Source organism: Salvelinus fontinalis, chromosome 21 (genome assembly GCF_029448725.1).
Source record: "Salvelinus fontinalis isolate EN_2023a chromosome 21, ASM2944872v1, whole genome shotgun sequence".
NCBI lineage: Eukaryota > Metazoa > Chordata > Actinopteri > Salmoniformes > Salmonidae > Salvelinus > Salvelinus fontinalis.
Genome location: NC_074685.1, coordinates 32,615,635 through 32,634,623, shown reverse-complemented (window position 1 = coordinate 32,634,623; position 18,989 = coordinate 32,615,635). Strand labels below are relative to the sequence as shown.

General features: G+C 41.9%; 1 protein-coding gene and 1 non-coding gene across 2 annotated transcripts in view; both read right to left on the bottom strand.

Annotated features, from left to right (window-relative positions):
- Nucleotides 1-18,690, bottom strand: part of rai14 (retinoic acid induced 14) — a 44,133-nt gene extending 25,443 nt beyond the window's left edge. The window contains exons 1-3 of the mRNA XM_055874843.1: nt 18,270-18,690; nt 17,602-17,682; nt 456-586 (exon numbers count right to left, since the gene is read on the bottom strand). Of these exons, the coding sequence (XP_055730818.1) occupies nt 456-586; nt 17,602-17,637 (167 nt within the window). The 5' untranslated portion in view covers nt 17,638-17,682; nt 18,270-18,690. The remainder of the gene's footprint in view (nt 1-455; nt 587-17,601; nt 17,683-18,269) is intronic.
- Nucleotides 3,663-3,717, bottom strand: LOC129819245 (U7 small nuclear RNA). The gene has a single exon (XR_008754076.1). It is a non-coding gene; the product is annotated as a U7 small nuclear RNA (small nuclear RNA).
- Nucleotides 18,691-18,989: the final 299 nt, after the last annotated feature.

The window sequence follows — 18,989 nt, the reverse complement described above, 5'->3', positions numbered from 1 at the left end:
GCATGACTTTCTTTAACTTTCTTTAACCATGATAATACCTCAACCTTCTCTGGCTCCAGAGGACTTATTCCCTCCTTCAACAGGGTATCTAGGGCAGTTCAGTAGCATCTCCACTAGTGACAGGGGCTATGGCTTATTGAGTCAAACAGTTGCCCGGGGCCAATTCCATCATTATCAACTATTGTAGGATGTGTCATCATAGAACTGCGGGGGAATATCCACGTACTGCAACTTCTATTCTGCACTGAAACAGTATCAGTGTTGGAGTTTTAGATGGTCTGGGGAAGATGAGCAAATATGTAATTGATTCAAACAATAAACATGACTATACTCATATTCCAAATTGTTCTTTAATTCAGTTTGCAAAACCCACCTCCCTAATCTCCAAGCTGTCCCAATTCCCCGGTTCTTATCTGTGTGTGGCTCAACACCATCCCTCAACCCTCGATACTCACGCTGACTTTCCCTCATTGTCCAGTTTGACCGCGCTGGCTCCTTTCTTGGTGAGGAGAGAGGCCACCTTCTCCACCTCCCCGTGTTCCACAGCTGCCAGAAGGCGCTCATCGTTTTTGCTCCATTCATGGGCCTGAGGAGGGAGAGAACGAAACAACATCACAGAGGTTAATGCTTCTCATTCACAGAGTAGAATGTACCTACTACCCTCCCATTACTGTTCAAATCCTGTGTGGCAAAAGCCACAGTTCCTTACCCATTGTAGACAATTAGCATAAAAGATAAGAGACGTCATAGCTGTTGGTTGGTTTTACTCCACAGTGAACCTAGCTAACACCATTCAGCCTGTGAACATGGCCAGTCGTGTCTCTCCGGTAACCTCCAGGTTAGGTGATAATCCCATTTAGACTTAATCCTTAAGTAGGGAACACCTCATTACATAACCTGATGAACACAGTTCCATTATAGCTTATAGGCATTCGACAAACTGCGCCAGGAGGTTGTTTCAACACCATTAACAGAAGAGTGTTTCACGTTTAACACATTTTTGGCCACGATGACCTGATGACCGTGGCTATACTGCATGGCACTCATTCAGTTCGAAACCTTAGGCCTATCCCATGTTTTCTTGCCTGAGTCCACTGGATCATATTACTGTGAAAACACAATGCCTAGGGGAGCCAGCTTCCCTCTGCTCCTAAACCATGAAATCAATTGCTCAAATAAATGCTTGTCTGCACAGATTTACAAGGGCATTCATTTTACCAGAGCGCAGGGGCCTCATTTATCAACCGTGCACACATTTCTAACACAATTCTGGCCTACATGGAGATTCTAGATTTGCGTGCGCGACAAATAATTGAGATTTACCAAAGTGTCGCTTTCAACATATACGCATGTTTTCATTGATAAATCAGAGCCATATTATATTTCTGCGCTTGCGTTACCATCCCGCCTGGAAAACGCCCTCCATTCGCGTTTTATGGTAACAAAACATAAATGATTTGAAAATGTTGGAACTGGGTCATGACAGTTTCTAAAGCGCTTTGTCAAATGTGATCTTTTTTCAAGAAATTAGCGAGTGACATTGTTTAGCAGCGACTGGCAAACACTGGCCGTGAATTTTGCAAAAGGAACTGTCTATTGAACACTTTAAAAGTGCATACGTTATGCAAAATACGAATTGTTGTTCAATATTTTGTTTATCCAAATTTACAAAATAAAACATTTACTAAATAAAAAGCCCCTCCAAAAAACGTATTCAACAATAAATGATTGTGTTTCCATGTCCTGCCTTGGTATAGGTTTTGAGATTAAATAGAATATTATGTTGCGCAGACTCGAGCTTCTATCGCACAGAAATACTGTACCCTACCCATACTGTCATAGGCCAACGGTCTTTACTTTCGAGCATGGTTGACTATTGAATGAGCGATTGATAAATGGTAGCCTACTAATTGTTGTGTATAAACCAGTCATGTGAGAAAAGGATACATGCCCTGCAATATGATTATGATTTAGGCCTATATAATAAAAGTAAAATAAATAGCCTATATTAGGCGACATTGCTATGCGATCTTCTTACCAACAGAAAATGTACCCATTTTATCATTAGGCCTACTCTAATGTTTTATTAGCCTACCATTATTATAATTCACGTGCATCAAACACCTCTATTTCCAACAAAATAAAAATATTTGCTTGTAATACAATTGATAAACCACTAGAAGTCGTGTGTAAGCATGGTGCGTGGAAATACGCACACTTTCCCGTCAAATTCAACATTGATAAATATGCATCTTTGCGGGAAACCAGCGCACGAAATGTTTAGGGTATTTTTTTGATAAATGAGGCTACAGGAATGGTTGAAATGTCCCGAAAATGACTAATGTCCCAAAACAGGGAGGATTGTTTTTCTAACTCAGCCACAGTCCATTTTCACAACGAATTGCCCTCATTTGTAATCCTGACTGACTGTCAAGACGAACAGGGCTCCAGTCTGACCTCATAGTGGGAGGTCACTGGCTGGCCAGGACACTGACTCTGCCATACCCTGCCTGGCATGCTCATATGCTCGATGATAGCAATTATCCACCCATTCACTTCCATCTTTTTGGAGGGTTAAGGCACTGGCTTAACTGTTAGGATGATGGGAGGCTCCGTCTGGAACAAGTATCCATTCTCTCCGCACTTGTGTGCACACACACACAGAGAGAGAGAGAGAGAGAGAGAGAAGGAAAAGTAAGGTGACGTGAGTAGAGTGGGAACTCTGAAAGTTGACTCTACACGCAAGAGGAGGACTATCCATCAGTCTGACAGTCCGCCTCTGTAACAGGGAGAAAAATAACACTGAGAACACTCCCCAGTCAAGAGGCTTTAGCACTCCCTCCCACACCAAAAACAAACCGGACCAATGCTTTGTGACTGACTCATGTACTCAGCTTTACGTGCTGCTTTGAATGAAACTGTCTGGCCTGGTAGGTAGTATTAATTCCGTTTTATTTGAGGGCCATCCTACAATAGAAGTGTCATCAAAAGTCAAGATGTCTATCAGACATCAGTATGTGGACGGTAGGAGATGATGCTTATTCCATGGTGTCCTTTCCGAAGCTATTTCAAAGCCAGGTTTCCGTTGAAGCTATGTTATTAGTTCTTATGGGTTCTACCTGACACCGACACGTGAGCAGAGGAAGGGGACCTGTTGAAGAGACCTGCGACCTCAGGTATGCATAGATGAGCTGCAGAAAGAGCAGAGGGGTCAGACATTCCTCTAGTCTATCACTATTTTGGGAATGTTGTAACAGAAGCCAGCTCACAGACAGTCCGGGAATACCAAACCCTTACCCAACACCGGCAAGATGCACTGTTCTGATCTGGTACACACAGCAGGGTATGACACATTCATCATCTATAAACTCAGCTCACACACAACTTTCCACATAAAAAATACTATATATATATATATTTCTTTTTATAAATACTGTAGTGTTTTTGCAGACTTTACTGTAGTATTCACTGTAATCTCTTTTTGCAGAATCTAAAGTCTACACATTACTATTGTCTAAATATGGTATTAAAAGAAAACGGTAGTATATACTATATTAATTAATTTAGTGCTTTTGTGGACTGTTGTATACTGTAGTGTTTTTGCAGACATTACTGTAGTCTTTACTGAAGTGATTTTGTTTTATTATCTTTTACATAGAAGTGGAGGCTTTCTCCTTGAGGAAACCTACTGGAGAAATACTAAAAGAGCAAATGTTCCATAACCTGTAGGTAGGACTGGGGCTGTCTGTAAGGAACACAATATATGGTCTATACTTGTCATCTACTGTAGGTTTCCCACTTATGGGTGGCACAAATTGCGATATTGGGGGAGGGGAATGGGAAGGTTATATGCAAATGAAATACTGTAGTATTTAAGGGTAGTGTTTTTGCTGACTATACTGGTTTTTGTGGACATTACTGTACTATTTACTACAGTGATTTTTTTTGTGGATAATACTGTAGTATTTACTATAGTATTCTACAACATTCTATAGTAAGTACTACACATGATCGAGGGATACTAGTGTGTAGTATAGTATTCTATAGTCTACTGCAGTTTAGTATTTAATTATGTAGTAAGTACTGTAGTATTTTTTCACGTGGGCAAGTGGACAAATATGTAAAACAAATCTGAAAACCTCCATGTGATTGGTTTCCAACTTTCCATACATGGTAATAGAGGGCATTTGGATTCAGCCAACTGGTTTTCATTGAGCAACTCAAACTGAAAGCATATCTTACAGTATTAGATAACACAAGCCTAGTGGTAGCAATTAGTGAACACATGTTTCTTCCCTGTAGAACTCTAGCTCCTAAATAGTGAAGGGGTTATACTGTCAGGATGATCTGACGTTGGTGTTGTATGGTAGATTATTCCTTTACAAACATCAAGTTCAGGTACTGTGCTGGCAGACCACAGTCATCTCATCTGAAGGCTATTGCTGTGATCTATAGATAATGAACTGAAACGTGACATACTGTATACACTCAGTGGCCAGTTTGTTAGGTACACCCATATACAGTAGTACTGGGCCGGACCCCCTTTTCTTCCATAACAGCCTGAATTTTTCGGGCCATGGAAACATTGCTCAATTGGTATCAAGGGACCTAATGTGTGCCAGGAAAACATTCTCCACACTATTAGACCACCGCCACCAGTCTGTACAGGTGACACCAGGCAGGATGGGTCCATGGACTAATGTTGCTTACGTCAAATCCTGATTCTGCCATCAGCATGACGCAACAGGAACTGGGATTCGTCGAACAAGGCAATGATTTTCCACTCCTCAATTGTCCAGTGTTGGTGATCGCGTGCCCACTGAAGCCGCTTCTTCTTGTTTTTAGCTGATAGGAGTGGAACCCGGAGTGGTCGTCTGCTGCAATAGCCCATCCGTGACAAGGATCGCCGAGTTGTGCGTACCGAGATGCCGTTCTGCACACCACTGTTGTACTCTGCTGTTATTTGGCCCGCCTGTTCGCTTGCACGATTCTTGCCATTCTCCTTCGGCCTCTCTCCTCAACGAGCCGTTTTCGTCCACAGGACTGCCGCTGTCTGGATGTTTTTTGTTTGTCGCCTCATTCTCGGTAAACCCTAGACTATGACATGTGTGAAAAGCCCAGGAGGCCAGTCGTTTGAGGTACTGGAACCGGCGCACCTGGCACAGACGATAATACCACACTCAAAGTCGCTTAGGTCACTCGTTTTGTCCATTCAAACGTTCAATTGAACAGTAACTGAAAACCTTGATGCCCGTCTGCCTGCTTTATATAGCAAGCCACGTGACTGGGTGTATAACGTCTGGAAAATAATACCCTTTGAAGGCTCCTACAGATGTCAAATATTACATATTGTGCACTGTAGGAACAGAAAAAAGGTACATTGTCAAAACAACATTTCTAGTATTATGTACTCATGAAAATGACTATACTGCATGAATTTGTCCAAGGGATGTGATTGAACAGTGGTGCTTACTGCTTACAGTGCTTTGTTTATAAATTGATTCATCCCTTTCTGTTGCAGCGCTACCTGAGCCGTGCTGGTGGAGGACTTGGTGACCTGCAGTTTCTACACAGCAGGGGCCAGGGGAAAGTAGAGCAGTGAAGTCAGCCCTGATATATACTGTAGAGGGCCCGGTGTGGCTGCTGGCTGCTAAAGTCTCTGTCACTATTTTTGGTATGCAGCGTAATGAGACACGGCTCTGCAAGAGATTTGGGAATAGCCCGTGTTATTCCAGTCGGCTAGGCTATCTACAGGCAGCTAGCTGAGGGTAAGGACAAAGTCAAGCTGTAAAATGCTGCAGCTCATCACATGCAATCTCCTGGTCATTGAATCTCTGATACAGTCAGGGGTGAAAGTAAGGCGGTCCGGTAAAACCTGGGCCGATCACCGGTAAAACCTGGGCCGATCACAATAACTAAAACAAAATATCAAGAAAACTGTAGGCTATTACACAACTTTTTATCATAACCGCATGTCAGAAATATGTGCGAATGGACTTGAAAATGGGCAGTGGTGGAAAAAGTACTCATTTGTCATACTCGAGTAAAAGTGTAGATAAAAAGTTACTCAAGTAAAAGTGAAAGTCACCCAGTAAAATAGTACTTGAGTAAAAGACTAAAAGTATTTGGTTTTAAATATACTTAAGTATTAAAAGTAAAAGTATGAATCATTTCAAATTCCTTATATTAAGCAAACCAGACAGCACCATGTTCCTTTTTTTAATTTGTTTTTTTATGTACGGATAGCCAGGGGCACACACCAACACTCAGACATTATTTACAAAAGATGCATTTCTGTTTACTGAGTCTGCCAGAACATAGGCAGTAGGGATAACCATGTGTAAAAAGTACAATATTTTCTTCAGGAATGTAGTGAAGTAAAAGTAAGAGTTATCAAAAATATAAATAGTAAAGTACACAGCCCAAAAAAACGACTTAAGTAAAGTATTTTTACTTAAGTACTTTACACCACTGAAAATGGGTAGTACAAGCTACGCACTAAAATGCGATGTGGTTCCACGAGAACACTGACATTTTGCCAAGGCAAGGATGAGTGGCCGACACTGAGCCGTGTGCAGACAACAGTGGACGCATTAATTCTGGCCTAATGACAATCACCAAATGTCATGACACTTTTTGGTGTTTTGTGTAACGGGTTGTGTTCATGACACAATAAAAAGTAATAAATTTTAAAGTTAAAAATACAAATCTTTATGACTAGGCCCACAGAGATCCTCGTGAATTAATAGGGATTCGATATGCAATTCTATAATTAGGCTTATACATTTTTTGGGGTGCAAGCATTGCACACCTGTATTTGGGGAGTTTCTCCCATTCTTATCTGCAGATCCTCTAAATCTGTCAGGTTGGATGGGGAGCGTCGCTGCACAGCTATTTTCAGGTCTCTCCAGAGATGTTTGATCGGGTACCTGTCCGGGCTCTGGCCGGGCCACTCAAGGACATTCAGAGACTTGCCCCGAAGTCACTCCTGCATTGTATTTCGCTGTGTGCTAAAGGTCGTTGTCCTGTTGGAAGGTGAACCTTCGCCCCAGTCTGAGGTCCTGAGCACTCTGGAGCAGGTTTTCATCAAGGATCTCTCTGTACTTTGCTCCATTCATCTTTGCCTCGATCCTGACTCAGTCTCCCAGTCCCTGCAAAACATCCCCACAGCATGCTGCCACCAACATGCTTCACCATAGGGATGGTGCCAGGTTTCTTCCAGAAGAGACAATTGGCATTCAGTCCAAAGAGTTCATTCTTGGTTTCATCAGACCAGAGTGACCATCGAGGTCTTGGTCACCTCCCCGATTGCTCAGTTTGGCCGGGCGGACAGCTCTAGGAAGAGTGTTGGTGGTTCCAAACTTCTTCCATTTAAGAATGATGGAGGCCACTGTGTTCTTGGGGACCTTCAAAGCTCCAGACATGTTTTTGGTACCCTTCCCAGATCTGTGCCTCAACACAATCCTGTCTCGTAGCTCTACGGACAATTCCTTCGACCTCATGGCTGGGTTTTTGCTCTGACATGCACTGTCAACTGTGGGACCTTATACAGTATGCCTTTCCAAATCATGTCCAATGAATTGAATTAACCAAAGGTGGACTCCAATCAAGTTGTAGAAACATCTCAAGGATGGTCAATGGAAACAGAATGCACATGAGCTTAAATCCAAGTCTCATAGCAAAGGGTCTGAATACTTATGTAATAATAGTAATAATGTATAATACTTACATTTGCACACAAAAAAATACCTGGTTTAGCTTTGTCATTATGGACTATTGTGTGTAGATTGCAGATTATAAAAAAATGTAAATCCATTTTAGAATAAGGCTGTAACGTAACAGAATGTGGAAAAAGTCAAGGGGTCTGAATACTTTCCAATGGCACTGTCTGCGTTTTATTTTTCATCAATTGTTTTTTTTACAAAGTTAGAATTTTTCTTCCACTTTGACATTAGAATATTTTGTGTAGATCTTTGAAAAAAATATACAATTAAATCAATTTTAATCACACTTTGTAACAACAAAATGTGGAAAAGGTCAAGGGGTGTGAATACTAGCTTCATTTTTTACTCATTTCCAAACATTTAGAAAAACATAATTCCACCTTGACATTATGGGGTATTGTATGTAGGCCAGTGACAAAACATGTCAAGTTAATCCATTTTAAATTCAGGCTGTAACACAACAACATGTGGAAAAAGTCAAGCGGTGTGAATACTTTCTGAAGGCACTGTACATATATATTTATATTCTGGACTCTGACATTGCTCATTCTGATATTTCTTAATTTCTTTGTTTATATTTTTGGGAATTGTGTATCGTTTTGTATTGTCAGGTATTACTGCACTGTTGGAGCAAGAAATATAAGCATTTCGCTGCACCTGCGATAACATCTGCGAAATATGTGTACGCAACCAAATATATGTGATTTGAAGTTACAGACAGTCAGTAACAAACTCCTTGGTAGTGCAGTAAGGGGGTGAGCCAGACTAAGATAGTCAGTATAAGTCAGTCAGTGTATAGTACAGTAAGGGAGTGAGCCAGCCAGCCAGATAAAGAGACCATAGCGTCTACAGCCATAATGTGCAGGGATTACAGATTAATACAGAGACACAGTGCAGCTACTTTAAAATGGTGGCAGTCCTGCTCTGGTCTGCTCTGTTCTCCAACACCATTAAAAACCACTCACTCTGCACGTCTGACAGACTGGGTTTAAAGTCCACATTACCTTCCTGACCATTAGGCCTACACTCCAGCTGGATTTCACATGTCGACTAGCCTTATTCACATTTAGTAAATAGTTTATAATAAAGTTGTTGATTGGAGCCTGCAAAAACATTTCACGGTTTCAAAGAGAAGTTTCTCTGCAGTTCCAAACCACATCCACAGTTCCCAGTTCTCTTTCATTTGAACCCAGAGGATGTCTGTGGAACTGTGGTTGCACCAGCATTACTTCAACTGCAGTAGAACGGAGAAGATAACAAAACATGAAAATACTGCCGTGCTCTAGAAGAACTAACCAAACAGAACACTGAACAATATCGCGTGACTGTACGGTGTAGTGCGATAGATGAAACGGACACACAGGAGGCGGGATATTGCTGCAGTGGACTGTGAATGCCTTACCATTGCATTTGACAGATCTACAGTAGTGGACTAAGTGGAGCGGAATGCAATGCTCAAATTTCAAAGGGAGTGACATTCCATGGAATGGATCAAATTCAAAACCACTGTAATATGGGCGTGGCTGGATGCTGTGCCTCTGATAAAACTGCCATAAAACACACAACAGTAACCCCCCCCCCCCCATCAAGGAAATGTGATAATAGTGCTTGCAAAGGCTAGATAATAGTAATATACACTTACTTATATAGTACAATCACTCACCACACTAAAATGTGTATGTATCAGCCCTTGCACATAAGTCATGCGAGGCACAAGACTCCTCACTGCTGCAGATTTTCACTCAAAACAAAATCTAGAGCAATAGCTAACTCGGCATTCTGTATCCGGGCTGAATCAGCCCCCTCCCAAAGCATGGAAACACTAGCTACAAATTAGGCCACTGTCCATCAGTAGAGGTACATGGATCACATTAGTGAAGACATGGACCGGCTTGGGCTGGAATATGCTCTTTTGTCGAACATGGAGACAGATGATCAGTTTGAGTGAGGGGTTGGAGGAAGTTACGATATACTCAAACTAATGCAAAAGTGAAAGAGTAAACAATTGAACAGATTTTCACTTGGATTTTGACGCGTATAAAACTAAACCGTGACTAGCTACATCCCCTTCATAAACGCAGAGCTGGAAGAAATATTGTGTAAAATGGCCCAGTGGCTACCGGCTGGTCTGGGGTCTCTCTTGAGTCAGGGCCAAGCCCTGTAAAAACAGGAAATACTTAAAATTATCTGGAGGGGCTTGTGTGGCTAAATGACCATCGGGGTAAAGAAAGACATGGGACAAACATAACCACCCTCTTCCAAGAGTAAACATTCAGCCCTTATCTCTAACAGGTCTTCCTCAGGGGAACAAGAGGGGCGGGAACAGTTGTCCTCTGAGTAGTGTTTCCGAAAATCTGAGTAACGTTCCAAAATCAACTAATGAAACCTTTTCACAAAACTGTATCAATATTGTTCGGTTTGATCTAATGCAGGATAGGTGGGCCTCATTTGGTAGTTTGTACTGTATCAAGCTACACACACCTGCAATACTTCAAATGTGGGATTTTCAACTAATTGGATTGTTTCCATCTGCCTATGAAACTAACACCATTGACAGTCTCCCAACCTAAACCCCAGGGTGCAGACAGTGTGTAACAGTATGGTGTCAACCCATAGTCAGGTTAAACATGTACCATCTCCTATACAATAGGCCAGTCAAACCTGTGAAAAGCATGAACTCTGCTCCCTAAATCGCTACACAAATGGTCTCTGTTCATAGCTTGGCAGCAGGATAGCATACTGATAGAGAAACGACTCCCTTTTGGGCACATCACATGCAAAATACACTATCTTTGCCATGAATTACCCTGACAGAATTTTAAAAAATGTTATTATTGTAATGTTCCTGAGCACCCCTATCCCTGATGAGTCCGGTTACAGTATGGTGTACAGGGGGACTACTTTATGTAAGGGCTGTGAACTTCACCAGACGCGCCGGTCAAAAACCCAACAGGTGAACCCCCTATCAATACTCTCTCTGAGACATACGTGACATCTCAGAAAAGAAGGCTTGCTGTCAAAACGGATAGTATCACTTTAAATACTAATCCCCATGGCGAATATCAAAACGAGTTTTGAATGGAACAGATATGCACAATTGCATCATAATTGAGCAAAAGCATTTGTCTAACCAGCATGGAGAATTCAAAGAATATAGACATGAATTAGGTGAAAATAAATGTTCACATCAAATGTTATTCCAAAATCTGTTCTAGACTTGAGTCCACTTCCTGTTCTCTGAGGCCCCATGTCTCCAAAAGAAAAAAATAAACACAGACTGCAAAGTTGTAATTCCTTCAGCTACACTCAACGTATTTGTTTAGTTTTAGCCACTTTATATTAGGAAGAAGGAAATGTCTACATCAGAAGACTGCCCCTTCAAGCAGTGACCTGAGTATCCGGCTAAAACAAACTGTTGATCCTCTTACCAATGTTGCCATAATAACAATTACACTTAAAGGTGAATTTGCTAATTCATTCCAAAAGATTGAGTGGTGCCTGTCAACAAAATGTGTAGTGCAGAACTTATTTAGCCACAGGTCATGCAAGCACCTTGGTCTCCTAGCTGTACCAATGATCCTAACTGTGCCACTCCCATTACAGTACAGTAGGCAACTGGGCCAACATCATAAACACACAGTAAATGAAGCTCACTGGGTCACACCAGCTTAGCAGCACAGCGGTCGCTGGTGATAGCAGGGCTCGTTACTGGATAGCAGAGATGAATCATGTATAGGAGGACTTACTGCAGAACAGAAACAAACTACATAAGACCTACTGAGGATTGCAGATGCAGCATTTTCTTGAAACTGCTTGAGTGTCCCACTCAACAAAGAGGAGGCCATCTTGCAAAGCTCTATCCCGGAAGCAATTTCCTGAGGGCAAAAGTACACTTAGACCATAATCTGCAGCCCAAATCGTAGAAATAGATTTGACCTGGGGGGGGGGGGGGGGTGGTTATGGAGATTGTGAGAGGGAAAATCTAGGTAAAAGACACCAAGACCCCAGTAAACCATGTGATTACGAGTGTATGTTAAGCTCAACATGAAGCAGTCCATGGAAAGTGTGTTCCTTCAACTGTAAATACTGTGAAACAAGGCATGTACTTTCAACACAATAGTCAAGTATATGGGGTGTTCTGTTCTGGATTGCCATCCGAATACACTTTTCCATATGTAGACTTGTTCTCATTCCAATGCTCACAGTTGTGTCACTCAGCCAGCTTCTGGTATTCTCTCTATACTGTTACCGTGCCAACTATTCAAGGATTACTTCTCCACACAATAAGAGCAATGTACTGTAAAAGTATACCTGCTGCCTCTGGTATTCTCACTATCGTGCACTGTACTACCATACCGGGTCTGGTCTGAAGGACTTCCACTACGGCCTGCTGGTGAAATCATCAGCCTAGATTTACACAGAGACCACTTAGTGCAGACAGACAGCAACTGTAACAGTCACTCTCTCTTTCTCTTCTCTGGACCCCCAAGGACAGCCAAAACCCAAGAGCCATGATTTTAATGTTTGGTTTATGGAGAAAGTTTACACCGGTTTGTTGCAATACGGTTTGTTTCTCAGGCTCAGCAAAGACAACTGCACAAAACAAATGATCTGAGGAACAGCCGATGACCCGAGTTCTGACACCGCTTCAAGTGCGTCCCTTTGGGTATTGTCTGTCTACCGCCACACAGATGCATGTCTGTGTAGAAAGGGTGGCAAGTCTCTACAGCATTACGATAAACAATGGAAATGTTCACTTCAAGCACTTCCTAACGCAAAGCACATGCACAATGTCCCCAAAACAATGCATCCTTTCTACTAAATAACAGCTGAAATTGCTTAAGCAATCTCAAATAGGCTTGAGCAGTATACATGACTTTGAAACTCCAAACAAAATAAGGGATTGGAGACCACAGAAAAATCAGAGTTAAACAAATAACATATGGGAGGTTTCAGACAGAGTTCCACTCAGACATAGCAGTAGTCTCATTCTGTTTTCATACAAAATAGTACATTCTCATATACAGTATTACCTCATGGTATTAAACCTCTAAACGTATATGAATGCACACCCCCACATTTAGTCAAAATAACTTTATAGCCTATTTAGACTAGCAATTATAGCTAGGAATCCATTGTGTAGACATCATGCAAAAAAATACTCTACTGTATATTGCCATAGCATCAATTACTGCTATATAAACAGAGGGAAGAAATTATAATTTCCACATTTCCTTTTGCTTCAAGTCTCTCAGTCCATCCTCTGGCTTCCCCATCCCCGCAGTGCAGACTGAGCTTAGCCAAATTACCTTCACTGTTTTTCATCTTGTAAAAGGTGATGAGTAGCCAAGTCTGGGGTAGAGACAAAGCACTGTTGTTGGAAAGCATATATATCCTGCTATGGGTTTGAGAGTAAGAACATGATGTTTTCCCTCACATGTGATCTTGGCGAAGATGCTGGTTTTCTGAACCATTGCAGTCGGCGGGGTAAGCACAAGGTTTATTATTGTACAGGAGTTCCCTTTCAGTTACGTCCCCAAGCCGAGGCCTAAATGTCGCTTTTGATGCATACAGTAAAAATAAGCCCAGTACGAACACAAATAGCCTTTCCTGTTCAATAAATAAGCAACATTCAACTTGGAAAGCTCCCCATTTCCGGAAACACTGAATGCCTGTTGAGAAATTGTGGAAAAAACAGCTCTCCCTCACAGAAACACATTCATTACTTAGTTTCCTCTTCTCACTCTGTGCATTATGGAGGCGCAACTAACAAAGTACCAGCTGAATCAGATGGACCAGTGGAGGAATGTTCTGCGAACAACAAATGAACACAAGGTAGAGGTCACACGTCATACAGGTCACACGTCATGCATGCAGTAATGCAAGATGTGCTAAATCCCAAAACTCCGTGCTCCAATTTAACTTTAAAGGGAGGCCTTCCTCTACGTCTCTACTCTCCTCTACTTAAGTTTCTCTCTCTCCCACTACTTTAGTGGCATTCCCTTTATCAGTGATCAGTGGACTGTATCATTACCTCATTCCTGGCGATAATGTAACCGACGCCAGCCCAAGTCCAGGAACATTTGATTTATTACCACTTTTTTTTTTTTTTTTTTTCATTGTCACATTCAAACACAGACAGAATTAGCACTGCGCTCTAAACATCCACAGAGCCGTTCTATACCATGCTCCGTATCACAGTCAGCTCAACCTATAATTACTGGGAGGCAAGCCTTCTGTTAATGACCAAGTTCCACTACTTTGTCTCTGCTTCTGTAAACAACTGATAACGAAACCACGTGGAGCTAGTTTTAAGAAACTCCATGTCAGTGTTTGGGCTGTCTCTGAGACCCCCCTCAGACAAGCCTCCAGGATCTATCCCCCCACACACCCCACCTGGCAGCCCAGATTAAAGCCCTCCTACACCGGTTTACTGTCACTGTCCCCCAATAAGAGGCCTTTCAGTGAGACGACAGAGACAAGAGACAGTGTGCGTGTAGCCTGCTCTGTGCTGAGATCATTCAGACAGCCGTGTTTGGTGACTCGAGGATGCATAATCCAGCACACGCATGAATTAGACACAGTCTGGAGGCTAGAGGGGATTGGAGGGGGCGGTATGTTGAGACAAGCCTTTGTTAATCCCTCTGGGCAGCCAGGGCAGGGTAATACATCAACTCCAGTGCAGAAGTATGGTAGTAGGCTAGAGTCTGTCTGGGAGGGATAAGGGTAATGCATTGGACACGGAGTATGTTGACATGACAACAAGATGAGCATGGTCACACATGGTTGTAATAGCTTCCAGTGTTGTTTACAATTTCTCTTCTCGTGACCGGCCAGACGGGGGGTATTTTCAATAGATACACCACAATAATGACTGGAACGACCTCGAGTACACATCCCAATATCTATATTTCTCCAATATTTCAAATGAGGAATATTGTGAAATGTGTAGGTGTGTGTGTGCAAAACTGTTCATGGTAACTCGGCCAGACCAGAAGGTAGCTACTGTAAACCACAGAGACCTTGGGAATAGGGATCTACAAAGACTCTAATAGCATAGTACTTCAGAGGCTTGGACTCCTCCCTGTCCCACTGCGCCCAGCCAGTCTCATTCCCCTATGCTGCGCCGCTGCCAGATTCTATGATTGGTCACCTGCAGTTTGGCCAGGTCTCAAGCTCTCTCCTGATTGGATCTGTGGTCTAGATACTGCAGCTGTGGATTTCTGATTGGTGACTGGGAGGGAGCAGACTGGATATAACCTGGTTTCTGGGAATGTGCTTGGCCATTAGCCACAGAGACTTACTGGGACAGAAAAAAAACAAGGCTCTCACTTTTGTTGCTATCTCCGAATGGGCTTAGACTAAAACGGTAACATTATTCACAGACACATACAACAACTAAAAATCAGCTGTTCTCCTCTTCACCTTGTATAGCTAGACACTGTAAGACACCTGCTGCTGATAGTTTACAATGGCTGCTTTTTTTTAACCAATGAAACTTGTTTTTAAACATGGCTCACTTGATATAACATTTTCCTTCATGCAACGTTAAATCTGTTTAATACCAAGCTGGGAAAGCACATTTACACCACCTGGCCCTGTCAATACAGGCCTGCTAGATGATCCCGTTCCAAATTGGGTTGTGAAGGCGCTTGCATTCCGTAAAACAGCATCAGGTCAACGGAACAGTGTCTAACCTGTATGAGCCAATTGCAACACAGTCTAGCCTAACCAGGAAGACACAGTTGCAGTAACAGAGGCTAACCTGTAACAGAGAGTTGCATACATACTAGATGACTAGACTCAATGAAGGTGTCAGGTAAGGACAGGTCTATAGGGGATTACTGTCTAGTCTGAAAATATGCACTTGGGCTACAAGAAACAGGGGGTAGGGGAGGAGGTGCAGAGGGAAGGATATCTGAGACTAGGATGTATGAACTATAATGACATATCTGGAAGTGCTGGGCAAGACTTTCACTAATAATCACTGTAGACAACTCCACTCCATTCCTGAACATTCTCAGCTGAGTTCCCTGTTGTAAGAGTGATTGACTTGAATGCCTATTGCAAATAGATCATTGTAGATGACGAAAATCCCGAGAGACACATTTAGCATTGATTTGACAGTTAACATTATCGTAGTCCTTGGATAAAATAGCAATTACATTAAAAGGACTATTTGGCAAATGGCTGACTCCATAAAACGATTTATATACTGGCATTCCATGTCTCCTTGTTTTGTAAAAGAATGAATGTCTGGCTCTGGAATGAATTCCACCGCAATCTCAGGCTACCACACAGCCCTAAAATAGAATCAGGAGGATATTTTCTTTCTATTGCCCTTGATTAGCTTGGTATGGCTGAGGGAAGAATGAATGTGGTCTGTGGAGCTAGCTGATCCACAGTAATCCCACTACTCTGACATATGAGGAGGGTTTTCTCAGATTGTATGAGAGGAAAAGTCAAGCCTCATAATGGCACATGGTTCTGGTATTGACTTAGGCTGTCCATCTAAACGCCACATGGAATATGTACAGGCCGATAGCTCAACTTGAGAACCTCCCATGAGCCTCTTCTTAAAACTAGTAGTGGCAGGTTACATTCATAAGATGGGTCAATTGTATGCTAAACCAGAGTTCAACAAAAATATAATATATCCGTTAATAAAGAAGGCAAGTCTACAGCTGGTTCTGATGGGTTTTTTCCCCCTGAGTGAGCAGTTCTGAACATTTGTTTTGAATGTATTCAGTCCAAGACTCTACCATGACCACCAATGAACGATGTGTTTCTTGTGAGGATGAGAGTAGAGAACCGGGTCACAGTTTAGGTCCTTTTCGATCTACTAACACTAAGGCAACCAGTGGAAAGCGTGAACTGTAGCCAATCTTGAGGACAGAAGAGGAATTTTTAATAGCAAAAAAAGTGGGAGAAGTGATTATGTGGGTGTGAAGTAGATGGTTACAGAGATACAGACTGTTCCTAAGCAACCTAATGTGAAAAACACCCACGGGTTGCAACTCCCACTGTTAAACTACATTCATCAGCAATAAGCAATGGCTATGTTGCAACACAAAAGCATCAGATCCACGACTCCATTATCTGTGGCATTAATATTTGCAATTAGCCTCACACTTTTATAATTACAAGCTAATATAGGTATCTGGGTTAATAATCTCCCATCAGATTTTACATTATGCAAGAAAATATACCTTCCATGTATGTCCTATGATTTAAGGCGCACGACTAGTGCTAAACAGAGTACTTTTCCCACAGATAATCCCACCCTGAAACAGTTTTTGGGCCTCTTGGTAACTCTTAGTATTCCAGTGACACAGGAGGAATCATCAACTCCTACATATTTCAGTGAAGGTATTCTGCATCTAAAAGCTCTGCCTGTCAATAACATAGGAACGGTTCTGAAATGTAAATTGATTTATGAAAACCCAAACTTGAGTGTTCTACTCCCTGACTTTTGGACTTCTCCCCAGCTTCCTGATTAGGTACGTACTCCTCCGAGATGACGGAGGGAGCCAATTTAAAGTCTCTAAATCGCCCCCCTTCATGGCCACACTCTGGCACTAATTCTGTCTGATACAGGTCACCGTGACGACCGATGAGTCATACTCAGTGGAAGCTACTCACTTCCTGTAGGATCTTTAGAATACTCCCTGCCTGGAAAACTCACACCCAAATGATTCAGTCACAACTATGGAGAAACTACCTATGGAGGCTGTTATTGGAATAGCTTTACGGCTGAGGGCTTCATTGCTATGACAGTCACAGAGCCATACGGATGAATGGATGAATGAAAACATTCTGTCAGGCAATAACATACCACCACCACCCAACCCCACTGACAAGTGATACATGTTCTTACGTCGCTCTTCCTAAACTTTGCTTTAAGGCTCTTCATGTTAAGCCTGGTCCATACAGTTTTCCCACTTGTCCAGGAGAGTCTCTGAAACAAAACAAAAAAATGCATAGTTACACATCTTAAACTTTTAATAAGCCTAACTGCTGAAAAAACGAACTCTAAATAGTATTTAAAGTGCAACAGGGCGAGGCAGTTAATAAAACGTGAAAATGTAATGTAATTACACGATAACTTATTTGAGAGTTAGCTATTAGTATTAATGCTATTAGTATTAATATTATGTAACTGGGTAATATTAACAATTTTCAATAGAAACGTGTCTTGCCCTCTGCTCATTATTCTAAAGGCGCCATAGCCTATCCAGCACTAATGAATGAAAACAAACTCATGGGACTGAAGTTTTTGGCTGCTACAAAGTATCAAGCGAGCGCTCGAGTCCCATGGCACGTTGGACGTGATTTTGAGGTGTCTACAGTAGCCTGTAGCAATAGATTACTGAATATAATGGCTACACAATGTGCACAATGTTCAACGGCAAGGTTTTACCTTTTTTTATCCGATACATTTGTATCATTCAACCAAACTTGCTCGTTAGCGAACGATACGAACAGCTAGCGAGCTAACAATTCAGTCTAGCATCAACTTTGTAAAAATGAACACTGGACACTTACCCTATAAAAGTTGGACTCACAGAGGAATAGCCTGCTCTTGGTAGACTACAAAACCTGTTCAATGCAGAGTTGACTAAATTGTCAGTCGGTAGAAATCTATTCAAATAGCATCGACACATAGAAAAGGAGTGGCTAATATGAACAAATAGACCACCAAGATAGGCTATACTGGCTAGGTTCAGGCAGAATACATTAAAAGTTGGGGCTATTCAAGTCCCTGTCGCTTGCCCGGGAGCTCTCTGATTGTTCAACGGGTTGAAAAGGTGACGTCATTCTTCCCTCGTGACCAAACTCTTCTGCATATTCCCATTCATGAATAAACATTTCGTACAATAAATGCGCAAATCAATTATAGTCTTGCTTTTATTGCAATTACAGGAGTAAAAACTGTTTACAACACCGACACCGGGGCGATCACACATCTCTACCACTGTAGACAAGAAAAGCGTCAACACAAAATCACACTACATTTCTGCAGATTAGTGATGGGCATTCCGGCTCTTTTAAGTGAGCCGGTTCGTTCGACTCAGCTCACCAAAAAGAGCCGTCTCTTTTGGTTCCCAAACGGCTCTTTAAAAAAATATGTTTTGTATTTTTTCAAGTCAAACAGTTTGCGATAGTTTGACTATGATTTGGTGTTAAAACAATTCTAATTAAATTATTAAATTAAATCATACTCTACCTTTACCACAATGTATTTAAAAATGCATTGGTTTGTTA